The sequence below is a fragment of the Sturnira hondurensis genome, unplaced genomic scaffold, assembly GCF_014824575.4.
Source record: "Sturnira hondurensis isolate 20B ecotype Veracruz unplaced genomic scaffold, ASM1482457v3 Scaffold0004474, whole genome shotgun sequence".
NCBI classification, from domain to species: domain Eukaryota; kingdom Metazoa; phylum Chordata; class Mammalia; order Chiroptera; family Phyllostomidae; genus Sturnira; species Sturnira hondurensis.
Window position 1 is genome coordinate 2,198,469 of NW_028077105.1, and position 26,073 is coordinate 2,224,541.

Below are 26,073 nucleotides of genomic sequence, written 5' to 3' on the forward strand. Positions count from 1 at the left end.
CAGGGCAAGTCATGTGCTCCATAGCAGCACATGAAAAATGAAAAATGAAAAATTATAATGAAAATTGAAAATTATAAAAAGCACATTGCCTCCTTTCTAAAAGCACGATCTCAAGAGGCATTGCTGCTAATTTTAGAGCTCACCCAAGCAGTTTTAACGACCTTAGGTCTCTAGAAGAAAGGTGGGCTGTCTCTGCTTCTTTCTTCCAGGAGATCCAGGTTGCTCACATAAAATTCCCTGCCTATTCCTAGACACCTCCAAACATCACATAGCCTCCCTTTCTCCAAACATCTATGCGACCCTCCCCTTTGCCACGGATTATCTGTGAGAGGAATTGTTTCTGTCCCCAGCACTGTGGACCGCTCACTGTCCCTGCACACAACTCACATACTTCTACCTGTGGCCACTTCTGTAAGCTTCATCAGGCAAGGATTCACGCCTCCTTTGCTCATCATTTAAATCTCATAATCAAATGTCAATATATAAATATCTGTTGAATGAGTAAATTATTTCTCTCTCTGGGGTAAACTTTTTAGTGCATTTATTTACCTAGAACTGTCCTTCCTTTAAGATGTCCTCTGGCCCCTCCTTCTTCGTGAACTGTTCCCTAATTCTAGAGTGGCCCCCGATAACTCACCCTTGGACAATCCTGTAAATAGGAAGAGCTGTCACTGCTGTGACTGTGTTACATTATCTGGCAAAGGGGAGACGACTGGCTGGGTGCAGTCTAATCACACAGGCCCAGTAAAAGCCCATAGTTTTCCCCCACTGTCAGCAGAAGAGTCAGAGAGACTCGGGGCGTGAGAAGACTCGATGCCCTGTTGCCGGCTTTGGACGTGGAGGAGGCCGAGGAGTGGAGAGGGCCCTGCTGACAGCCAGCAGGAAAGCGGGCACCTCAGGTGTACAGCCGCAGAGAACTGGGTTTTGCTGACAGCATGAACGAGTTCAGAAGCAGACTCTTCCCCTGCACTCCATGTAAGAGCCGAGTCCAGCTGGAGTCCAGCTGACACCCGACCTCACCCTCACCGAGGGGTGCACTGAGTGGTGAAGAGTGTGGATGGTCCTCTGAGCCCTCCCCGACCCCAGAACTACAACTCGGAGCTAACGGCTGGGTGCTGTTCAGGTCTCTAAGTCTGTGGTGCTTTGCTCCACAGCAGTAGAGACACAACAGCCTACTGCATAATTCTGCTTCCAACTGTTCTCCAAATAGCTATGGAATTCATTTCCACTGAGCCCTGGGTCATAAATATTTTTAATGCAACTTGTTTCATGTATATTCCAGTATGAGCTGCTCTCCGTATTAACTTGTAAACTCAAAGGAACTGTTATGGGGGCATTATCTATATTCTTTCTGGTTGCTGCAAATCCAGCTAATAAAGTGCTTGATCAACTCACAGCTATTTTTAAAGAAACATTACTTAAAATTTTTCAAAAAGTAAAAAAAAAATCCTCTTGTCATAAAATAACTATAATCAAACTGCATTAATTATAAACTATTTTGTGACTCATAAAGTGATTTGTAAACATTAAAAAATAAATAAAAGCATAAAAAATCCCCCTCCAGAATAACCATAATTTGTTTCACCATTTGAGATTTCAATTTTTCTTAAGCCCACTAGTATTCTCTAACTATATGCCAAGATCATGAGATAAATGATCATTTCTATAAATTTAATGAATGATATATCCATAAGTTTATTAAATTCCTCAGAGCAGAATGGTATCCCTGGTTTACTAAGGCAAAGCACTTTTATTTCCCACATTGTGGACGTGTGAATGTGCGCACTTGTATGCATGCAGGGCCCTAGCACGAGAGCGTGGCTTCGAGCTTCTGCTTCTGTTGGGTTAGAGAAATCTTCGCTTGAGTCTGAGGAATGGAAACAGTGACAATGACACAGCAATGGACAAGAAATGTCACATTCTGCTAAATCCATCTCCAGGAGCAGTGAGTCTGGAGATTGGCCGAAAAGTTTGGGAGGTATTCTTGCACCCCAGTTAACGTTCTGGGTGAGCGCTAAGAGCCAGCACCCCCTTTCAGCACTCTCTAATCGGCTGTTCTGCCTCCTCGAACCTTCGGCCAGTGCTCCATGCTCTCTCCGCACCACAAAGACGGGGACAGCGACATCACACCGGAGCACAGAGCTCCTGAGTTTAGGACTGTTTTTATCTCAGTAGAGGTGCTACACATTACATGACATTCGTGTGTTTAAGAATATTTTTCTCTCTCTCTTCTCTCTGCCCAGGTGTCAATCCAATCTATTATGTGGCAGTTATGTTTTCTGCGATCAAGAGACATGGAGACTGGCGGACTAAGGAGACGCAGGAGGAACACCCGGAGTTCTGTACTCTCTGAGCTGTTTATGGTCAGTTTGGGAGGTCACGTGGAGGTCGGTGTAGAGGAAAGAGACCACACCCCGTGGCCTCGGAGAGGCGTTAGAAGCGGGCCTGGGCGGTCTCCCGGAGTCTGTCAGATGTGAGCAGGAAAAAACACACAGGAAGCACCAAAAAAAGCAGAATGTCCATATCAGAAGCAGCCTGAAATGTGCGAATTTTGCACACAGAAGTCTCCTGAACACTGATGGTCTCTTTAAGTCACTAACGAAATGAGTTTCTATAACTTTTAATATAACTCTGTTCAACTTGGGCCTGTGTTTTCTTATCCCCTTCCTTATTTTGGGAATCTGTTTTTAAGACCTAAATGTGTAAGTGTATCTCCTTAAAATACATATGCATTTGCACTTTAGGTCTTAGCTGAATATTTATTGTACAATTTCCAGGCTGAAATAACCCCAGAACATACAACCTGAATTCCAGTGACCAACCCAGGAGCACAGTAGTCATCTTTATTGGGGGGGGGGGGGTGGAGAGAGAGAGAGAGAGCGAGTGCACACTCTGGCACTGGTTTGGAGAGATAAGCGGTCCTAAAATATATACCAACAACTGGGTATGTTCTACGCATTTCACATGGACTCCAGTAATTTACGAACATGCTAAACTGAGTTTTAGGAGGTCCTTGTACACACTGTGCAGCCAAGACATCTGAGTCTAAGGCCCAGTTCTGCCACTTACTAATGGTGTTATCTGTGATGTCATACACCTTCTCTGGGCCTCAGTTTCCTCATCCGTACACATAGAAGCAATGGATGTCCATTGCTCATGACACTGTGAGGATAAGAAAAACCACGTTTACTCAAACAGGGGCTGGCACTTGGTAAGTGCTATATAAAGTTAGCATTTGCCTAGTAGTTGGGTGCTGAGGCCGTGGGCCGAGATGCTCGGTCTGGGCTCTAACGCCAGCTTCCTGTGTGACCTTAACAAGCAACTCTGATTTTCTGTGTCTCGGTGTCTCTGTATGCAAAGTAGATACAATAATTGCACCTCCCTCAGAGGGTTGCTCTGAGAATTAAAAAACATGAGTACATTTCCGATACTAAGAACAGTGCCACATATGACTTAGAGCATCCAATAGATGTTATTGTTTATTATTTCTAATTAAACTTTCTCTGAAGACATGATTTAAGCTCAGTATTTCATTTTCTGTTTACCTAGTGACTTTCAGACTTTGGAATCGATGTTGCTATACAACCATTACCCATGTCTAGTGTATGTGTGTGTACACTAGCCCTTCATTAACCGTTTGCTTATTTGTTCCAAATGCTGTGCTTACCCAAGAAACACCCTTTACCTCCACTCAGAGATCGCGACATCAGTGTGATGAAGTGAACATAGCAGGAATATTGCCAGAAGGAGATTGGGGGTCGCTAAGGTGACTTACTTAACTGCTCAGTTTGTTCTTTGCATCTGTAAAATAGGTCTAACAGCATCTAACACACAGTTAGTTGGAGGAATTTAAAGAGATATTACTTGCAGTACAACTTTGTGGAGTTCCTGGAGCACAGCAATTTTAAACAAATGTTCACTGCTCCCACTGACTGCCCGTGAGTCCCTTTGGTCATGTTGCTCTAGTGGTCCTGAGCTGGGGTTATGACTGACTTAGGTTAGAATTAGGTCGCAGAGAACAAATGGGCCTGAAGCCATCTCGTCTCCTCATAACTGTGCTGTTGCTCCAGGGCCATGAGTGACGACAATTTGCCCTCCTCTCTGGCCCTGAGCATAGCCCCTCCCTGGGACAGCGGTACGTTGTCATCAGCGTCACGGGGTGGCAGTACCTGCTCAGCACCCTGAGCACTGAGGGGTGGCTTTGGGGTACTCTCTGAGTTCCCAGAGGACTTCCTGGCACAGTGCTGTGTGCACACAGTGCTGTGTGCATGGGAGGAGCTGAAACTTGCCAGCAGTGTGACACAGTGATATAAAGATCCAAACAGGGAAAATAACCAAAGGCAGCAAAGGTAGGACAAGTCAGGTATTTAATACTCTTGGTGGTAAATGGACCCAGAAAAATTACTTGGCATCGTGTACCAAGGAATTAAAAATAATCATCTCTTGCTTACCAAGTGAAAGAAAAATAGGATACATATTTAGAGTTTAATCCTGGTTTTGTAAAAACAAAAATATATATAGTACTTTCTGCAGAAACAGAAAGGAATATGTCAAAATATTAACTGCGCTTATCTTTGAGTAGGTGATGAGATTATGGGGGTCATTTCTTCCTGATGCTATTCAATAATTAAATATTCTGTCAGTCAGAATTCTATCAGGAGACAATGGCACACCAATTCTTTTACTAGGAATGGGCAGAGGCCACAACCAGCAGTGTGAGTTTCAATCCAAGTGACATGACCATTGTTGTTTTGGTAAAATCATAAGTATGCAATGGATTATATCTTTAAACATCTCTCTGGCTGCTTTCACAGGGTAAGAAATCAATCAGGAAGATACTCTAGTAGTCCAAGTGAGAAAGGCTAGTGGTTTGGAGAAGGATGGTGGTAGTGAACTTGGAAGGTTGCATGGATTTGAGACACATTTTTTCAGGTGGCAGTTAAAGGTTTTCTGACAGATTAGTCATGGGGGAGGTGGGTAGAGCATGGCTTCTAAGAAGCTGGTGGATGCTGGTACCATTTATTAAGAGGGAAAAGACACCGAAGAGGGAAGAAGAATAACTTTTAGGGTAAAAGGGCTCGGTTTGGGCTGTTTTAAGTTTCAGATGTCTGTGAGACATTCAACTTGGTGAATACTAGAAGTCTGGGGGGAAATAAACTCGAAAGCTTCCAGCATAGTGTCTAAGCCATGGAAACAGCTAAGGTCACTGATAGGGAAAATGTGGAGGGACAAAGGGGGCCCAGACCAAGCCCTGATGAGCTCCATGGGTTAGAGTGCAGATCTGATGAAAGAAGCCAGCAACGGGTAGGAAGAAACTAGAAAAGTGTGTGTTGTAGAGGCCAGAAGGATCTCAATTGTTAGAACACACAGAGAAAAATGTCTTCAAAGCATGTCAAAATATTAGTGGCAATTTTCTCCGGTTAAAAAAAGTCATCATCCACGGGTGACTCCTATTCTTCTTTGTACTTTCTGTCTTCTTCACATTTTCTTAAAATGAATATGTAATACATTTATAGCAACAGCAGAATAAAGTGTTTAAATGGTATTATTTATATACTTAATAACCTTTAATTTTGAATACCTAAAAGCTTACTTTTAAAATTTGTTGATCTTGAGGTTTTCATATTTAATTTTATACAAAGAAAATGCTTAATATTGGAGTTTTATGTAAAAAGTTGTGTGCCAAACCATATAGAAACATTTTTTAAAATTACCTATTTTTTTAGACTAGTTTCAGATTTACAGGAAAACTAGTGGCTGCAGAGTCCCATACTGTGCCCACTTTCCCATGTTACTGACAGTTTACATCAGTGTGGCACATTCCCCACAGTTAGTGAACTGATGTGAACACAGTGTTGTCGACTAAAATACAGAGGCCTTTTTAAATCACACTATGTGACTGTGGGCTTTTCTAGGACTGGTCAACTTTGAAGCTTGCAAATGCTGTACTGAAAAATAACCTTCTGCTGCCCTCTAGTGTTCTGAATAAATGTTCATTTTTCAATTTTGATTCGTAGAATTTTCTTATGGTTCATTTTTTTAAACCACCTTAACAGATCAGCGCATACACTGAAATCTCATAGGTGAGTAGCTGCTGGCATAGCCATTCACTCACTCATTCATTCATTCATTCATTCATATATCTGGCAAACAGTTACTTCATACTGCATTAGAAAACGTCCTCGGGATACAAAGATGAATACTTTCTTCAAGGATCTGATAATCTAACAGGTACATAAAAAAAGATTATCATATAACAAAGTGATTGTTACAAGTGCTTCGAGAGATCTGGGAGCACAGAAAAGGAGCACATAGTTATCTTAGATTGGAGGCGGGGCTGTAGAGAACATGCCAATATTCAGGGAAGTTTTCTTGGGAGACATGGGGTCTGAAGCAGATCTTAAAAGATGAGCAGGAAGTAACTGGGTGAATGGGAGGGACTTGAAAGAAAGGTAGTCCAGAAATAACCTGGGGAATAAAGGCAAAAATAGTAGCATGTATGTGAGAGGGAAAAAGTAGACTGGAAAGTGGACGGTAAGCAGAAGTGACAGATGAGACTAGGAAGGGTAACAGAAGCATTTGTGTGTCACTTCTGGGAATTTCATTACTGATGGTAGAAGTGGGGAAGAGTCAGTGAGGTGCATGAGGAGAGTGTCGGGGTCAGATGCACACTTAGCTGGGTCATTTTAGCCATTTTGTGGAAGATGAACTTGGGTCCATCTTGGTCATCTTGGGAAGGTGGAGGACGAGTGTTCAGCACCGCAGACAGGGAGCGCACCTGGGCAGTTAAGGCAAATGAACGGGGCAGGAGAAGCAGGGATGGGGCGGAGAGACTGCACTGTAGGAACATTTGAGATGTTGGGTGGATAGCAAAACGTGCAACTACTGCATTTATTTTTTAAATAATTACTTAAAGTTTGTATTTATTTATTTTTAGAGAGGGGGAAGAGAAGGAGAAAGAGAGGGGGACAAATATCAACGTGTGGTTGCCTCTTGCTCAGCCTGCACTGGGGACCTGGCCTGCAACCCAGGCATGTGCCCTGATAGGGAATTAAACCGGCAACCCTTTGGTTCACAGGCCCATGCTCAATCCACTGAGCTACACCAGCCAAGGGTTATTTACTGCATTAAACTGGATATAAGAGAGAGTCAAGGATGATGTTAGATTCCATTTTGGTGAACAAAATCCTAGAGGTATGAAAGGGGCTTCAGAAAGAAGATAATGGTTTAGCAGAAGAGAGGGCAATTTGAAATCCATGCTGGTTAAGGTTAAAGTGTTTGAGAGAGAATCTCAGTAGGGCCATCTTACTGGATATTGAATATAAAAGTTTGAAGCATAGGGGAAAAGCATGGGGTAAAGACATACATATCGGCAAGTCATGAGTATATCAGCAGGAGTTGAAATTATGAAAGTGTATGGTGTAACACAAAGAATATGTATAGAATGAACAGATCAGCGCATACACTGAAAAGAACAGAATGAACAGAAAAGCATAGGAACCCAGAGAATACAACACGGTGAGAGCTGGGAATGGGGGTGGGGAGGTGAAGAGGAAGACTAACACATTCAGGAGAAAGAGAAGATATGGATGGAGAGATTCGATACAGAGCCAGTAAGAAAGAAAGAAAAAAAAAGTAGGGAAGGAAGGAAGGAAGGAAGGAAGGAAGGAAGGAGAAAGTAAGAAATAAAACAAAACAAAAAAATGATCCCTGACAGCTGGTAGTTGGTCTGGCACCCTATAGCTAGGCCATAATGATCCAATATTGAAAAAAATTTTTCCCAGAATATGAACATCAGACAAGGTCACTCTGTAGTTATGATACAACAAGACCACTCCACAGTTAGGTGTAAACACAGAAAACCAACAGAACAAACAAACAAAAAAACCCCACCATGCAACAATAAAATAAGATAGCAGTCTTCAGAACATAATGTATTGAGTTGGCCAAACGGGTCACTGTTTTTTTTCCATAAGATGGCTCTAGTAGCACTTAGTTGTGTTTAACTTCATTTGAAACAATTTTGTGCTCTGGCTGGTGTGGCTCAGTGGATGAAGCACTGGCCTGCAAACCAAAGGATCGCCGGTTGGATTTCCGGTCAGGGCACATGTCTGGGTTGCGGGCAGGTGGTGTGCGAGTGGCAAACACACATTGATGTTTATCTCTATCTCTTTCTCCCTCCTTTCCCCTCTCTCTAAAAAATCAAAATAAATTTTAAAAGTCTTTAAAAAAATAAACAATTTTGTTAGATTGTATTGTGACAGCTCACATATTAGCATGCATTTTTAAAATTACCAAAATTGGTGAATTTTTGTGTAGCCATTTTAATGTTGAAGATGGGTCATTTCAGCCAATTTTGCTTTATTATTTCAAGAAAGGCAAAAATGCAACTGAAATGCAAAAAAAAGATTGTATAGTGTATGGAGAAGGCGCTACAACTGATCAAACGTGTTTGCAAAGTTTCATGACGGAGATTTCTCTCTATACAATGCTCCACGGTTGGGTAGACCAGTTGAAGTTGATAGCCATCAAACCGAGGCATTAATTGAGAACAATCAACCTTATACCATGCTGGAGATAGCCGAAATGCTCAACATATCCAAATCAACAGTTATTGGTGAAAATGAAAATTGTCTTATATTTTATGGAAGAAACAAAATGGACTTTTTGGACAACCCAATAATTCACAACAAAACACCCACTTCCTTGAACTCTCTCCAAAATCACCAAACATAAACCTCTTATTCCCAGGCCCTCCTGATACCCTTTCGCTGCAACATCCCCAAAGTGCCACATGATTTTCTGTCTCCGTTGCTGCGGTGACTTAATAAACCTGATTTTCCCCACAGGTGAGTTCCTGGTGGTCTTTGGGCTTTAACATCTTTACAGAACATTTCATGAAGAGGGACATCGAAATGCCTGGTGTAACCAAGAGGCCAATGGTATCTACTGAATTTGGGGAATACGAGGTCACTGGTGACCTTTGAAAAAGAGAGCAGTTTTTGTAGGGTATGGGGGTAGATGCAGTGGAGTGAGCTTACTAGCTTCGACAGATGCTTATGTATATTTCTTCCTAATTTCGTGTTTAGTGACATCAAGTCAATGGCTGGAAACCAGCCAAGGGGGGAGTATTTACATTATGGAAATTGGCAATTGCTAAAAATTAAGGATTTTTTTCTTCAGAAAGTTAGTTGTTAAGCTTTTGCCATCACATCACTGGTACAAGAGAGATTACAGTCTGCTGGGGGAGGAAAAGGGGTAGGAGAGTCGAGAGAATTAAAAGTTTGCTTGAGCAGGGAGAAGAGAAGTTGGACAAGGACTAGAGGGGAAACAAACACAGGGTCAGTGAGAATTCGGATTGCCCAACCAGAACATGTTCAGGGCATATTCCAATGCATGGGTTTCACTTTGGTTTACTAGTAAGAGAACAGCAGCTTGGGGTGTGTGTGTGTGCGTGTGTGTGTGTGTGTGTGTGTATTGGGGCGAGGGGCGGGGAGGAGTCATTTCATTACAGCTTGGGAGAGAACTGGTAGCGAGTTGGATGTTTGTGAGGGAAAGAAGGAAAGTTTTGGAGAAACATATCTCAAACTCTTATTAGTGGTTATTGTAAATAGCATTTGTCTCTGGTGTCAGACTGCCTAAGGTGGAGTGTGGCTTTGCCAGTCAGGGACTCTGCAGTATTCAGCAAGCTACTGAATTTCTTTGTGCCCCAGTATTCTTGTCTATATGAAGGTCAGGCTAGCGCGCACCTCGTAAGGAGGGTGTGAAATACTGGCACTTAGTAAACTCCCAGCAGATGGGAGTTACTCATCTGTTACTTCATTACTGTTACTTTCTTTGGATAGGAGAGTAAAACTACAAATTTTTATTCCAAAATTGTAGTTATATATTTTTGTTTGTGCTATACATTGGTTTTGCAAACACAACCCTGCCAAATCTATAAAAGCAAAAACTTGATTTCCAGGTGTAATTTGTCATCAAGTCCCCTGCAATCCCTATATTATCCAGCAGGGAGAGCTATTTAACTGTCTGTTTCCTACCATAATCCATCATTTCATGAATGTGGTTAGACTGAAAGATTGCATTGCCTGAGATAACTTAATGATTTACAGTTGGTATTCATGTACAGAATTTGCTCCTTATAAACAAGAAAAAACCCCTTTCCAACCTTATTACAGTGAGGAAGCTATGTGAAAATGATCATTGTCATCACTGTCAACCCTTAGCCGTGGCTCACTCTGTGCAGGCATTATCCTGAGCTGTCTAGTATGTTAGTTCTTTTAATGGAGTGAGCACTTCCATTTAAAGATTAAAAAAAAACTGGGACCGAAGTCAATTAAGTGGACTGGTGCCACACAGTGTGTGTAAGACATGATCGGAACTGGAGTGACCTGTTTGGTCCTGTGGGAACCCAACCACAGTTGGTTTAGTCTCTTCCAGAAATTCTAAAGAAATACTTCCCTTGTTTTCACCTCAGCATTAATGAGTTCTTTCTCTCAAACCTACTAGAATAAAAAAAGAGCAGTTGTGTCTGTTGTGAAATTATTCAGAGATACTGAGATACCAGCAGAATACTCTGTCTGGAACCCTCTTCTCATAATCAGTGCTGTTTTGTAAGGATTTCATTTTCCTCATAAATACATTATATACGGCTAATCAAATATTTTCATTACTTGTGAAAACTCTAAGAGCATATTTTTGTTACACAATCCTCACCATAGAGAGTTAACTCTTGCCAAAATGCCCCATTGTACTATTTGAAAGTGAAAATATTTGCCTCTGGTGAAAATATGTCACCTTGGTTTGTGTAAATGAAGGCTCGGGAAACTACGTCCTGTGATTTTCAGATACTTTCTCTGTACTGTTTTTCATTTGTCTTCAAAGATTATCAGAGACCTGAGTCAGAGCAAAGAGTACTGTTTCTATTGGGCACCAAACTGCAATACAGAGGAATGAATTTTAAACATCTCTATGTTCCCTCTTCTTTCATGTTAAACTAATAGAAAAAAAGGTAAGGGATTTAGAAATCTTTGGAGGTATAAGATAAGCTTCGACTCTCATTGACTGTTTTTCATGATCTGCCCAAGGTCACTGAAGTGCCCAACACAGAAAAATTGTTTCTCCTTAGTGCCACTCCCAGCGGCTGCCCCACTCACCAGGCCACACCTAAAGAGTCACCTGGTGACAGAAGCAGGGATGGGACACTGGAGGTGGGATTTTAGGTTCCGGATGCATATTGACAAATGGTTTTTATTTGGAGAGACTTCAACAGTAAATGAAAAGAGTATATAAAATGGGGTTTAGAAAGGGAGAGATTTGTGATGGGGGCGGGGGGGGGGCGGGGGACGGCGGCACTCAGGACGTGAAGCTATCTCGGGAAGCCACATGAAGCGCTTCTGAAACACAGGGGCGCTTTAGTTCAAATTCAGTATGTTTACACATCCAGACACAGCGCAGGACACCAGGGATACTCAGACCAATAAAACGCGGCCTCTGCTCTCCAGTAACTGGCAACCCAGTGGGAAAGGCAGCAAGTAAACAGGTAAGAGTAGGAAGGGAGCCACGGTACAAGGTACAAAGGTGGAGCCCAGGAGGAAGCCTCCGCCTGGGACAGTCTCGGGGCCTATTTCTTTTTGCCACAAGCATTTACACGGAGTGCAGCACTGACCCATGGGTGCAATTTGAACACTCATTTCGGACTGCCTGCAACGTAAATAATGGTATTGTTGAAAATCAGATCATTATCTGACATCAGAGGTTAAACATTTAGCTGGTGTTGCACAGATTAAAACGTGTAAACGTTAAAGCGCAAGGGGAAAAAAAAAACAACCCATTTACAGTGAGTGGATCCTGTGAAAGGGAAATAAGGCCGTGGGGAAGCTCGGAGGCACGCCCAGTTGCAGCGTGAGCCCCCAGCCTCAGGCCCCTTGGCCAGGCGCCACCGAGGCCGCCCGGGCGGGGAAAGCTCACCCACACCCCGTGTAACCTGAGCCCAGCCCCGCCTCACCCGGGCGCTCCGCGACGGGGCCGGGCAGGTCTGGGCGGTGCGCTCTGAGTCACCGGAATCTAGGTGGGGCCGGCCCGCCGCCTCTTCGCTTTTGTCCCACGGCCCTCACTCGCCGGTCACTCTCGGCCCGCGACCTTGCCCCGCGCGCTCCTGTCCTTCACGCCGCCGCCGCCGCCACCGTAGAGATGCTGCGCTGCGGCCTGGCCTGCGAGCGCTGCAGGTGGATCCTGCCCCTGCTTCTGCTCAGCGCCATCGCCTTCGACATCATCGCTCTGTCCGGCCGGGGTTGGGTGCAGTCGAGTAGCCACATCCAGACGTCCTCGCTGTGGTGGCGATGCTACCACGAGGGGGGCGGCAGCGGGTCCACCGCGGATGGCTGCGAGAGCCTCATGGACTACGGTGAGTGCCGCCCACCGCCGCCTCCGGGAAGTCCCCCGGGCTCAGTGGGAGTGCGCGGCCTTCCGAAGCCGCTGTTTGCGAAGGGGTGTGGAACAGTCAGGGATAATGGGTGATTAAAAAACGATAAATCCGTTTAGAGTTGAGCTTCCAGCATTCGACCTGAGCAAACCAAAGCAGTAAAATAGCGGCTTTGGCCAAAACCAGGCTCAACACTGGAAGAAAATTACCGTAGGGTTTGTCGGTTCTGGGCAAAGGATGATTTCAGCCACTTGAAAAGGTTTGAGGAGTAAATATAATGAAAAAAGTATGGTTTTTTTGGAGAAAAAATGGAAATGTCCTCCCTCTCTGCCTCTTCCTCCGGTTCTTCCTTCCCTGATGTTTTATTATTCGATTAACTTGAACTAAATGAAAGCAGCTCGTCTTCCATTGGAAAAGCTCTCTCCGTCAAAATTTCAGCAGTTAAGATTTCAGTCGATACTGTACTGCTTTAACATTCAGTCTAGCTCTTGTTAGTTTTTGTCTTGGGGGAGGTGTTTTTTTCTTTTGTTTGTTTGTTTTGGTTTAAGCATGGCCTTGCTCTTTAGAAACCTTGATTTGAATGTGACTTGAAATCGAAAAAGCAAACACGTTTTCCACACCAGCGAAATGAAGGAGAGTTGACAAATGTAGTATATTGCAGAGGGAGTATTTTATTTTCCCAGCATGGAGGAAGCCACGGTGCTTAACGTGTTGTTAGTCCTGAGGGGAGAGTGGAGAGCGCGCTTTCCTCTGATGCCACCCCCTGCTAACCAGTAGATGTGAAGAACAGCTGGGTTTAACTAGGAACAGAATCAGAAGCTTAAAGCCAAGTACTACTCACTGGGACCTTACCAACCGGGTTTAATAATTTTAACTGAGAAAGAGAAAGAAGGCCCCCTGCCTTTTTTCATTTCCTGCTGGGACCATTGACTTGACTTACCCCCGCCCCCCAAGTGACCCGGAGCTTCCAACCAAGCTGTTTAGTTCTGGGGTCCTCTGACAGGGGCTTGGTGCTGATGCTTAGGGACTGTGGAGTTGTCTGGGAGTGCCCATGTGAGCTTTTCCCCAGGAGGAGGCATGGTCCTCGTCAGCCGGTCATAAAAGGCGAAGACTGAATGGAATTTCTGCTTCCCTTAGAGTCTGTGTTTCCTCTCTTAAAACACGAACAGTACCCCTGCCAGGGTTTGTACTATTGAACGTCTTTTAGGTTTTTAAAAAGAACAGATTTCTTTGAAATAGTGTATCTGTATCTTGTAATGAAAATGCACTTGAACTCAGTGTTCTGTAGGGGACTTAATAAGTCTGCTCAAATAGGTGTGTTTTTAAACAGACTATGATGGTCATACTTCGCTCCAAAGACTAATGCAGACCCTAAGAATACTCAGGAGTACTTCACACGTGAAACAAGAAGTTAGTGGCCTGTAAGGACTGGAGTGCTGGGACATGACCTGGCCAGCAGCTCTGGCTGTGGTCACAGCTCTCTTGTGCAATATGCACAATGCACTTTTTGTTTTTCTTGTAGGGTGAGCTCACCTTCCTAGGGTGTGGCTCTTCCAACCTCAGATTGATACAATGCTTTGTATTGGAAGGGAGTAAGCAGGTTTTGTTTCTCAGTTTAATTTGTTATTTTTAATTAAGTGTCTAAAGCATTAACACTTGATTGTAAGGAAGACATTGACCCAGTGTATGTAGATCAATTTAATAGAGACATTAGTCTTTGGAAAAGTTCAGTTTTCCAGCCTGACTGATTTTCATTAATGGAAAATTAATGAAAATTTAATTATTTCTGTGACCTTTGCAAAAATAATTGAGTGCCAGGATGACCTGGAATTATATCATAAAGGCAGGGCCCACTGTCATTAGGTGACTATGAAAAGGAGAAGATAGATACAAGGCCCGTCTCAGGCTGTTGTAGTCAAAGATGAATGGAAGTGTTTATTATACCCCTGCCCCACCTCCTGGACAGACTGTTAGCTAGTTTTCCCCCACAAGTGTAGCAATCGTGTATTCCTACGCTGCAGGGCCAAGATTTGGGCATTTCAGATGGCCTCCATGAGGCCTTGCTGAAGACAGTCTGTTTACACTCCTTTATCTGAAAGGTGGCACGCAGTTTACACACACTCCCACATATGTGTAAACACAACAAGGAATAAGGTTGATAGCTCTGATGAAAATATCTTAATACAGAGAATTAATTGAGAGGGTACGTCATTTTTTTTAAAACTTCTTGATATGTACTAGGAAATAAACATTGTGATTTACCAAAGTGACTACTAAGTTTACCTTTTAGTTACAAAGTGCTTGACCATCTCTTTTATTAATTGATATTTGAAATATTAATATATTAATTTTGGCATTAAAACACAGGTTATTCTTGGCAAGCATTGGCATTAATACTAAATAATACAGACTTTTTAAGTAAAGGTAAATAGTTCCTTAATATTATGTAAAAGGCAGAATATTATGGTCTTCACCATTATTTACAGTTTTTTAAGAATTTCAGATTACCATATCACCTCATTTTTCTCTATAAATAAACCATTTACATGCTGAGTATGTTCTTTTTGTGATAGTAACAATTAAATACCCAGCTTTACAGATACCTGTTTGAATTTTTTTTTAAAATTGTGGTTTATATTTCTCAAAATGGAGAGAAACTCTAGATTTAAACATTGAAATGATCATTTGAATTTCACTTACACATAAAATGTCAAAATTAAATCTGAATGCATTTTCACACATGCTATTTTTGCACTACTGGTATCTTTTTCAGTGTTTTTTGGGGGACGGGTCATTGCTTTCAGAGAGGGAGGAAGGGAGTCAGGGGGAGAGAGAGAGAGAGACACTGAGGTGGGAAACATTGATTGGTTGCCTTCTTGTATCCACCCGGACGGGGCCTGGGCATGGGCATGTGCGCTGACCAGGAATCAAACCAGGATTCTCCCCTTTCCTGGACGGTGCTCCAACCAACTGCCTCCCCTGCTGGGGGCCCTTCTTTTTCTTTTCCCTTCTTTTTTTTTAATTTTAAAAATATTTTCGATCTTAGAGAGAGGGGAGGGGAGAGAGAAGGAGAGGAAGAGAAACATCAATCGACCACCTTCTGTAGGCAGCCCGACTTGAGACTGAAACCTGCAACCCGGACATGTGCCCTGGCCGCAATCGGACATGTGCCCTGGCCGCAATCGAACCAGAGGCTTTTCACTTTGTGGGGTGGCGCCCAACCAGCTGAGGCACACCAGCCAGCCCTTCTCTTTCCGTTTTTTTAAAAAAAGATACGTCAGGAGGATATCGTAAGTATCAGTGGTATATATCACAAATCCCAAGCAAGCTCCAGTTTCTCAGGNGAGAGAGAAGGAGAGGAAGAGAAACATCAATCGACCGCCTTCTGTAGGCAGCCCGACTTGAGACTGAAACCTGCAACCCGGACATGTGCCCTGGCCGCAATCGAACCAGAGGCTTTTCACTTTGTGGGGTGGCGCCCAACCAGCTGAGGCACACCAGCCAGCCCTTCTCTTTCCGTTTTTTTAAAAAAAAGATACGTCAGGAGGATATCGTAAGTATCAGTGGTATATATCACAAATCCCAAGCAAGCTCCAGTTTCTCAGGGTGGAGAGCAGATGTGGAAGAGAGCTTGCCTTTATCTGGGCGGAAGTGCAGAGCCGAGTTCCTACCCCAGACACCCTTTGACACTGCAGAGCGAATTAAATTTTGTTATATGAGGTCATTCATGGATAAGTCAGAGAATTGGAATATTTTAGACCATTTAGCCCCATGCTTCTTAAATATTCAGGAAATGAGAAAAATGAGCATGACGTTAATCGGTTTACATTAAGGCAGAATTCGATTTAAGGGACTTTAGTTTGAAATGATGCTCTTGTGGCTTTTGGAAAGGTATTAAAATGTTCTTATTTTAAGAAATTGGGCATTAGTAGATAGATTACTCTTTGCAGGCATGTATTCACGTCCTTACATGGCAAAGTAAAGAAATATGGCCACTCAATTGATTTTTATAGTGTAAAGTATACGTATACTTTACACTATGAAATAAATATAATGTATAAATATATTTCTTAATGATAAATACATAAATGCTATAAATATATTTATTAATGTATAATAAATATACAATGTATAATAAGTACATATACTTATTTATTTAAATCTAGAAGTCTAGGAACCAGTGATCTAGACCAGTGCCCTCACATTGTTAGAGACCTAAGTTGTCTTCTTCCCGTGGGCGGAGACGGTCTCCCAGACAGTAGAATTGGGAGGGAATAAGAGTGCACCTCTGTAAGCCTTTGCCAGGTGCCCTCATCACCACCACCCTGACTGGTCCGAGCTTTCCCCTTTGTTGAGCAATTTAATTCGGTTCTCTCGACAGTGCTATTGGTTTAGAAGTACTTCCCTCTTCTACTGATGGAGCAGAAACGTGCTTCCCTGTGAATTCTGCTTTGCAGCCTTCTTCTGTCTGACAGACTTTTAAGTATTTAAGGGTAGGTCCTACATTCGCTATTTGTTTTGTGTGAGTTTAGGGTGCAGTTCCCTGCTGTCACATCTTCCTGAGTAGGGTGGTTTATCACCCGGCTCTGGTTCAGGAGAAAATGCAGAGTATGTAAGGAATCTCACACCAACTGTGGAATTCCCCTGGTGACCCTGTCATTCCTCCTTTAAAGCTGTGTGTTGCCCCGACCAAAAGCTCTGCAAAATTGCTTCTTCCTTTTTTTCTTTGGAGTCCTGTTAGGAGTTGTCCTGTAGATATTTGCTATTCGAAGTGTCCAGAGCAGCAGAACCAGGATTGTCTCAGAGGTTATTGGACAGGTTCTCTCAGGCCGCACCTACTGGATCAGAATCTGTATTGGAACAAGATCCCCAAGTGATTCGCAAGCACTTTTAAGTTTCAGAAGCAGTCGCAAGCACTTTTAAGTTTCAGAAGCACTGGCCTGCACTCCTGCAGATTACTTCCTCATTGAACATGCAACAGTCTTTTGTGTATATCGTCCCCCCCATGCCTCGATTTATCTGTGGACAGGATCTTTTTTAGTTTTCAGTTATGATTCTATTCACTTTTCAGTTGTGCCTGTGTGTCATATAAAGAATCCTATAGAAACAATATGAAGAGATCTGACAGAATCTCAGATTCACGAGGTGGGGCCTTTGGGTTTGTTAATGGCTGAATCCTTTGTTCTGCAAAGGGACCCCACTCTAGGTGGGTAACAGGTCGGTGTCTGCAGGGCACTGAATAAGGGCTCAACCACAGACTGTTTTGGGAACTGCTGCCCACAAGTAACACTACTGAAGAGTGCAGCAAAACCACTGAAAGGAATACTAACCTTAAGGGGAAAATTGGTGACAGTCTCCAACATAATACCAATGGTATAAAAAATAGCAACAATTCGCTTCTTGTCTTACAATAGAAGTTTGCTTTTTTTTCTTTTCACAAACTTCAGTTTGATTTATGGTTTCTGGCTCTGGCTTGACATTCAAGTTACTTGTTTTTACTTTTTGGGGTTTTTTTTGGCTTTTACCTATTAACCATACTGGCCTTTCCCTGGCTGTATTTCCCTCATTATATTGTGTTTTCAAGTGTAATCGCTGAAAAAAAGGTTCATTTTCATGCTGAAAACTTAAAAGCATTCCCCAGGAAAAGCTCGTAATTTCTTTAGTAACTACTGACTGGTTTCCATGTTGTTGATTTAATGCTGCATCTTTGCAGGCCAGAGCGAAACTTGATAAGCTGCTCTTGATCTAAACTGAACTTCAATTAATCTTATTTAAAAGTGGATTTATAATGCTGCTGGGTTTTTGATAGTATGAACTTCTCCAAATGGTATTTAGAAAATAAACTTATTTCATAATACATTATATACCTAACAGATTATGTATAAAAACACCAAGTTTATCTTCCCTTCAGGAAACAAAACAAAGTAACAAAAAGCTTTCCTAAACTCTGTTGACCTGGAGTATTGGGTGCTTTTGTGGCCTCAATTCAGAGAAGGATAATCCAATCAGAATCCTGCCTGCTTCCCTGTACTCACACACAAACACAACTAGGACTAAGACAATAAAACTTAAAGTGCATAAAGTAGTAATAAAGGGCAGACTCATCTTCAGAATGGTTCAAGAGGGACAGTCTGCCTCTGAAGAACTGAGAACCGTCTGTTGACTCACAGAAGTAGCTGTAGGACAAGTTTTAAAAGTCGACATTTTCCATTAGGGTTGGCACGTATGATACAGTGTAGACCAGGGGTGACAAACTCATTTTCACCGAGGCCACGTCAGCCTCGAGGTTGCCTTCAAAGGGCCGAATGTAATTTCAACTTCTTAACAGTTAAGGAGTGGTTACATTAATATAGTCCTAAAATTATTTCAGCCCTTTGAAGGTAACCTCGAGGCTGATGTGGCCCCGGTGTAGACCGTGGTACAATGTAAATATATAAATAATTAGCAAAAGAGTTGGGGAAATTTGTAGATGTTAGGTTCATTCTGGGTAATGAACTTGGGACCAAAGGTACTTAGGGCACAGACCTAGCGGTTTGAAATGTGTGACAGTGGAGAATGGCCAGCCCTAAGTCTACATGGCCATCGGTCACCTTGTCGGATGGAATATTGGGCTTGGAGGACCCTGCTGATGAGGATCCATCTCATCGTTTTACAGCAAGATAGTCATTGACATGAGGAGGTGCTTTGCCTCCCTTGTCCTTCATCAGTCAGAGTAGAATCTTTAAAACCGAGCCAAGATTCCTGCCTTAAACGGTAGTTAAATGAGTCAGTCTGGGTGTTCCCATGCTGTAGGAGCAGGTTTTACTGGTCCGCTTCCAAAGCCGGCTTTGTCAAGACAAAATGTCCTTAATTTTCCATTTTGATGCATCAGCATTGTAAATGAGCAAGGCATAACTGAGTTAACATAGCCTAAGAAAAGTTCTTAACATGGTCTGTGTTTATATTTATGCTCACAGACTACATGCAGATTCCTGGGCACAGCCCTTCCAGCCATGACTCGGAAGGTCTGGTGAGAGGCACAGAAATCTGTATTTCTCATAAGCTCCACTGATGATTTTGACTCCAGGGGGTATGGACTGAACTTTGAGACAACCTGATTAATTAATGTTCTTTTTTTTTATAATTTTATTTATTTTTTAAAATATTTTATTTATTCATTTTCAGAGAGAGGGCAAGGGAAGGAGAGAAGGAGAGAAATATCAATGTGTGGTTGCCTCTCATGTGTCCCCCACTGGGAACTGGCCTGCAACCCAGGCATGTGCCCTGACTGGGAATGGAACCGCGATCGTGTGGTTCGCAGGCCCGCGCTCAATCCACTGAGCCACACCAGCCAGGGCTAATTAATGTTCTTTTCAATGCATGGTTCCTCTTCTATTGAAAATCACCTACTTGAAGGACCAAGCAAACGTGAAATAAAAGATTTAGTCACTTTCACACTTCGACTTTATTCATTTCTATTTTAAAGGAAGACTTTTTTCTTTTACCTTGTCTCTAAAATCTCTTACTGATCTCACAGGAAGAGGAAGAAGATGCAGAAGGAAGTAATAAAAATCATGAATGTAAAACGAGGACCACTCAGCCCCACCCAGACCACTGCCACAAAGGGGTAGTTGTATAAAAACATGGCATTTGAGCGTGTGAACGTGTGTCTTCATTCACGAATCCGGAGATCCCGAGGGAATGTGGGGGCTGGTGAGGGCAACTGGGGACTTAGCTCAGACCTGCCTTTGACAGAGGAAGAACAAGCAGTGGGTGACTGAGGACCAACGTTCGTGTGACATCACAGAGCCCTGTGAACGCAGAATAAAATGAAAACTGGAGTTACTGGAGGAGAATCATAGGAATACGGGGGGCACTTTTTGAGATTTGTGACTTTTCACACAAAAGCTCTGGTCCTTAAAAAGCTCTCAGCCTTACAAAATATTGAAATACGGTATTTTTTGCCTCAGTCAACAGATGCGCAGACTGACGTTGTTACGGAGGCTGAGTATCAGTGAGGTCCAGCTCGGCCTCCAGAGTCCTTGCCCTTTCTGCTACCCCATGTCTTTAGCTTTGACCAGTCCAATGACCTAGAATTAAGTGAGGATGAACTTGGTCAGCTGAGCTGAATTAGCATTGGAGCAAAACCAGCGCAGAGGAGATGGGACTCTGCTTTTCAAATGAAATGAAGAGTAATAGGTTAAGAGTGCATGTTCATCATTAATGAGTGAATGGAAAAACAACAACCTGTGGGATATCCATACAATAGAGTATATTTTGGCCGTAAAAGGAGTGAAGTACCGCCACCTGCTACTACACAGATGCACCTTGAATACATTAGGCTAAATGAAAGGAGACAGTCAAAAAAGCCACATAGTGTATGATTCTGTTTATATGAAATGCCCAGAATAGGCAAATTTAGAGACAGAAAGAAGATGAGTGGAGGAAGGGGAGAAAGAAAGGACCTGGGTTTCTTTTGGGGGGGATAATAAGGTTGCAATTGTAAGGGGTGATGGCTGCACAGAACCCTGTGAATAGAGACACCACTAAATTACTTGAAAAGAGTGAGTTTTATGGTATGTAAATTATATCTAAAAAAAGTCATGTTTTGAATTCAGGCTCTAGATCAAACTCTGCCAAAATCACGTAGTACCTATGTAGCTGTGGCAGGCTCTTTGAACTTTAAAAGCCTTACTGTGTAGCCTCATTTCTAAAGAAATGATGTTAGTGTGAACCTTAAAAAGTTATTGTGAGGATTCATTGAGTGAAATATGTCAAGTTCCTAGCCCAGCACCTCGTACAGAGCAGTTACTTCATAAATGTCACTTATCGCCTCTAGAGAGAAGGTTGTGTGTGATGAAATCTTGAAAACCAGAGCAGGTTGAACAGTAGAATTACTGGCTGGAATCATTAGCCTAGGTTCATGGCCCTTCGTGTCCCTGGGTGCAGAGTAGCAGGACACAGGGCCAAGGTGCCCCTGAGGGTCTCCCAGCTTAGAACTCCATTCTAGGGCCAACATCAGTAATTAAGAACTCTTGGGGGAAAAAAAGAACTCTTGTGCAATAAGTTCTGAATACTTCAGAAGTTAAAATTTAGGCAAAAATCTAGAAAGACTGTGCCTGTGTTCAAAGAAAAAAAGGCACACTTCACAATTAAATTGTTTTAGTTCACATCTCTGCCTAGTCCTAAGTTTATGTTTTCAAAGATTATTTTTGCACGGAACCAAATATCGATATGAAACATAGGTCCTTTTAGAGGTGTTTGAAACACTTCCTAAAGATTGTAATTTGGATTGTTCGGCACCGAAAATGCTATTTTTTATGGTCATGTTGTGTTAGAAATTGAATGAACCTTTTAAATATACCAGTTTATGTGGCCAATTTATTAAATGCCAAACAAGTTTAATGAAGTAAACATTTGTCCTAAAACCCGGGGTGCAAGGCATTACTGTGTATCTGTGTATTAATGTCCTATATATGCATCACTCAATTTCCCTCTGAAACATGGAGATGCTTAAGTATTGTCAAAAGAAAAACTGTTCTTCCGCTCAAACATAATTAGTAGGAAGAAAAAAATTTCTATCGATACCTTGATAAGTGAGCTTTAAATCTGGCATGCCTGTTCATTAATCACCGTTTCCATTTTCTTGCAGCGTGGGGAAGGGCCGCCGCTGCCACGCTCTTCTGCGGCTTTATCATCCTGGTGATCTGTTTCATCCTCTCCTTCTTCGCCCTCTGCGGACCCCAAATGCTGGTCTTCCTGAGAGTGATCGGAGGCCTGCTGGCCCTGGCTGGTAAGGCTGTGTGTCAGCAGTTGTCCGTGCACACCTTCCGCGGACCTCAGGGTGGGAGTGTCCAATCTGGAAGGAAGATCCCTGGCAGTTACAGTTCCTAATGTGATCTCAGAAAATGTGTCACTGAGGGCAGAAGTCTCAGAGGATTTAGATCCCTTTCCTCCTGTGTCCCAGGTGTCATTCCTTTCCTCTGTGCTCCCCATCCAAGTGAGGAAGGCTGTCCTTGTGTATGCCATCTCTTGTGGGTGACCCCTGTGTCCAGTGACACCCCTACCCTGAGGCGTCCGGGCCGAGTCCGCCCTGGAGGTTCCGTGTCTCCATAGTGGGCCCTGGGCGGGCCTCCTGTGAGCCCCATGCTGAGGGGCAGGAATGTGCCTGAGCCACTCTACTTATTGAAGGAGTTTCCTGGTCTTAGGATATGGAGGGTCGTGAAAGGGTCTTCTGCAGTGGATGGGGGGACCCTGGAGAGGCCAGCTCTGGACCAGCCTCATCCTCAGTGCTGGGGGACCAGAAATTTAGCAGTGCAGGTGGGTGGGGTTCTGAGTAAATATCTATTCATGGAATATAGAACCAGGCCTCTAGGAGCAAAAATAATCTGAAATTTTAGGAAGGCACCTGGCCTTAGGGAAGTCTGTCGAAGGGTGAGGACCCAGCCACTGAGTTGGATTCAGATGCAAAACTGGATTTTCCGGAGGAGGGGACAGGAGGAGGAACTGATAAGGGCAAAGCAAGGCCGGATGCCCTTTTTCAAGATAACTTAGGCTCACCAGAGCAAAGCAGGAATCCAACTACGGCCGAGGAAACAGGTCCGAAGCTTGAGACTAAAAGAGGTCCATGAGGTCAGATGTGAGCCAGGAGGAAGAGCCCTTTGTGCTGGGGAAAGGTGTTCGCAGGCCTCACTCTGCCCTCGCCTGTACATTTAAAATTCCTCTTGATTAAAAATAAAGCTTTCTCCAGTGTTCCTCATATTTGAACACTTGCTTTTGGAATAACATTTTAAAACTGGAAATTATGTGAAATCACAAAAGATATGAGGAATGCTGTTGAATCCTACCTCGGCTTCTGTTTGGCTCTTTGTAGTTCCAATTTATAAGCCCTTATCAAAGAAACCTATTTCCTATACCTTGCTTTTACATGACCTGGAAGGCTAGATGGATGCCTGTTTACATCACCATTGAAAATAACATACGAGGACATGAATGTTCATTGAAAAATCCTAGTAAATATCATATGACTCAGCAACTCCACTTCTATTTCCAAAAGAACCGGAAGCAGGGACTTGAACAGACATTTGTGCACCCAAGTTCATAGCAGCGCTATTCTCAACAGCCAAAAGGTGGAAACAACCCAGGTTGTCTCCAGCAACAGATAAATGAAAAAAACAAAATGTGGTGCATGTGTACACAGGCAATAAAATATTATCCAGCCATAAAATGGAATAAAGTGTTGCTGTATGCTGTAATGTAGATGGACCTTGGAAGCATAATGTTAAGAGAAATAAGGTTGACACAGAAGGACAACAATGTTATGATTTCACTTACACAAAGTACCTAGCGATTCTCAGCATTGATCATTGGCATCAGTGGTTCACCGTTTCACGTAGGCATTTGTTTATAGAATGACTGTTTCAGTGGTGTATTTTGAATGGAGTGGTGGTGTGTGTGCAAGCACATGTGTATGTGTTTACATGTATTATTTTTGCTGACTCTGAACATAGTAACCATGCCTCTGGCGCAGGAAATTCAAAGAGGAAAATACAGAATCGGCACCACCATCCTGCTTTCTATTACACACCACGTTTTACTGCAGTCTATGTAATACTTACACTGGACAGTAGAGTGATTCTCTGTTTGCTTTCTGTCCATATTTCCTATATTCAGTATTCTGCTCAGTGCAAATTACCTCAGATGTAGAATGTTTAATAAGCTCTTTTGGTTTATGATTAACTAGATACACCAGCCCCTTTCATTAGCATGATTTAGGTGGAGTTAACACTTATTTAAAGACAAAAATACTGGGAGAGGGTGTTAATCTGTTGTTCCCTTACATTCATTCATTCATGTGTGCATGCATTCATACTTGGGGGTTTTCTTCTTTCCTTTAGCTGTGTTCCAGATCATCTCCCTGGTAATTTACCCTGTGAAGTACACCCAGACCTTCTCCCTTCACGCCAACCCCGCTGTCAACTACATCTACAACTGGGCCTACGGCTTCGGGTGGGCAGCCACGATCATCCTGATCGGCTGTTCCTTCTTTTTCTGTTGCCTCCCCAACTATGAAGACGACCTTCTGGGCAATGCCAAGCCCAGGTACTTCTACACATCTGCCTAAGGTGGGGCAGGGCTCCTGCCACCAGGACGGATTCCAGAGGAAGAAACTGTGTTCTCCAGAATACTTGGAACCCGTTTGGGGTGGCAGTGCTCACGTCATTAGACTAGTCAAAGTGTTAAAACGATTGGGGAGAAAATGTTTCTTAAAGGGTGTTCTAGTTTCGTACTCGGCTTTTACATATGCTTTATAGAGGTAAGCAAAACTTATTTCTTTTTAACTTAACTACTTGTAATATGTCAGTGTTTCCTTATTACCTGTCCATACAGTTTATATGGCATGTGTAAAAGAATATGATTATGAAACTTACATTTTATAAGGCAAAAATGAGAAGGCTTCTAAGATTTAAGTCATTTGATCAATGGTCTGTTTTTACCAGATTAAATGGACTGGGAAAAGGAGAACATGGAAGTATTGGTAAAAATTGTGAGTGACCAAATATTCTAAAAGAAATGTAAAAAATAAATATTTTCTCAGCCTTCATCTACCTAAAGAAGGAAAATTGTTTCCTAAATGCATATCATTTGTGAGCATTTCTTATTAATATCCTTTATAAGTGATTTTTTGCTAAGCTTCGCATTAACTGGAAATGTCATTTAGGAAAGAACTCCTTCATGGCCCAAGCGTGTTGCAGTGATGAGGCCTGCTGGCGGGGAATGCTAAGACAAAAATTTCTCTTTCAAATTGGGATGCAGGGTTGGGGTGTGGGGAAATTACATATTAATCTATATTGTTTTGTGTCTATATGTTCAGATCCAGAGTAGATTGAGTTGAAAGATGGTCTGGGTCTAATTCATTGTCCCGGACAGAGTGTTAGGAAAGCCATTGCTGTCACAAAAGTGACCCCGAAACAACCTTAGGAGAGGACATGGCTTGAATGTTTCATCTCAGTTGACGAGGCTCTATTCATATAGACACAGCTTCTGATAGATTGCTACTGTACACAAAAACTTAAGTATAGTTAAAAACCTGGTCTTACTTGGTTGACCTATTCAAAATTCTATGGTAAAACATGCAACAGGAGAATTCAGGGATGTGAGATCTCTGAATGGGAAATATATGATATATCACATGGATTATTATTATTATTATTTTTTTACCATTTGTACGTATACAATGAATACCAATTCATGTGATGTATCAAATTATTTTGTAAATTGAAGAATAAGCAACTGCAGTTTTTATTATGAATTTTTCCCAATAAACCAGGTTTTGTAATCTTGTTTCTAGTTGGCATTTTTGTGTGTGTGTGTGTGTGTCTTTTTTCTTAATTCAAATCTGGAGAAAAGAATTTTTTAAAAATGCTTTGAGTTGGATAGTAAGAACATTGAATAAGATGAAAATTGCTTCTTCCTTGAGATGGGATCTTCTTCATGCAGGTGGAGGGACAGTGAGAAGTGCCCCAGTCCACTCTCCTGTGCAGGAGTTTATTTCCCACCATGGGTTGTGGGTTAATTCTCCTGTGGTGTATGTAAGGTGAAGACAGGTTGCAGAGAGGCATGGCGGGAGAAGGGAGGTATTTCTTCTTAGTGATGTTAGCTATTCGGTC

The 26,073-nt window shown here is 42.6% G+C and overlaps 1 protein-coding gene across 1 annotated transcript; it reads left to right on the forward strand.

Moving 5' to 3' along the window:
• Positions 1 to 12,065: 12,065 nt before the first annotated feature.
• PERP (p53 apoptosis effector related to PMP22) lies at positions 12,066 to 25,747 on the forward strand. The gene is made up of 3 exons (XM_037045662.1): positions 12,066 to 12,406; positions 22,056 to 22,196; positions 24,301 to 25,747. The coding sequence occupies exons 1-3, from the start codon at positions 12,193 to 12,195 to the stop codon at positions 24,525 to 24,527; spliced, it is 582 nt and encodes a 193-aa protein (XP_036901557.1). The 5' UTR covers positions 12,066 to 12,192; the 3' UTR covers positions 24,528 to 25,747.
• The last annotated feature ends 326 nt before the right edge of the window (positions 25,748 to 26,073 follow it).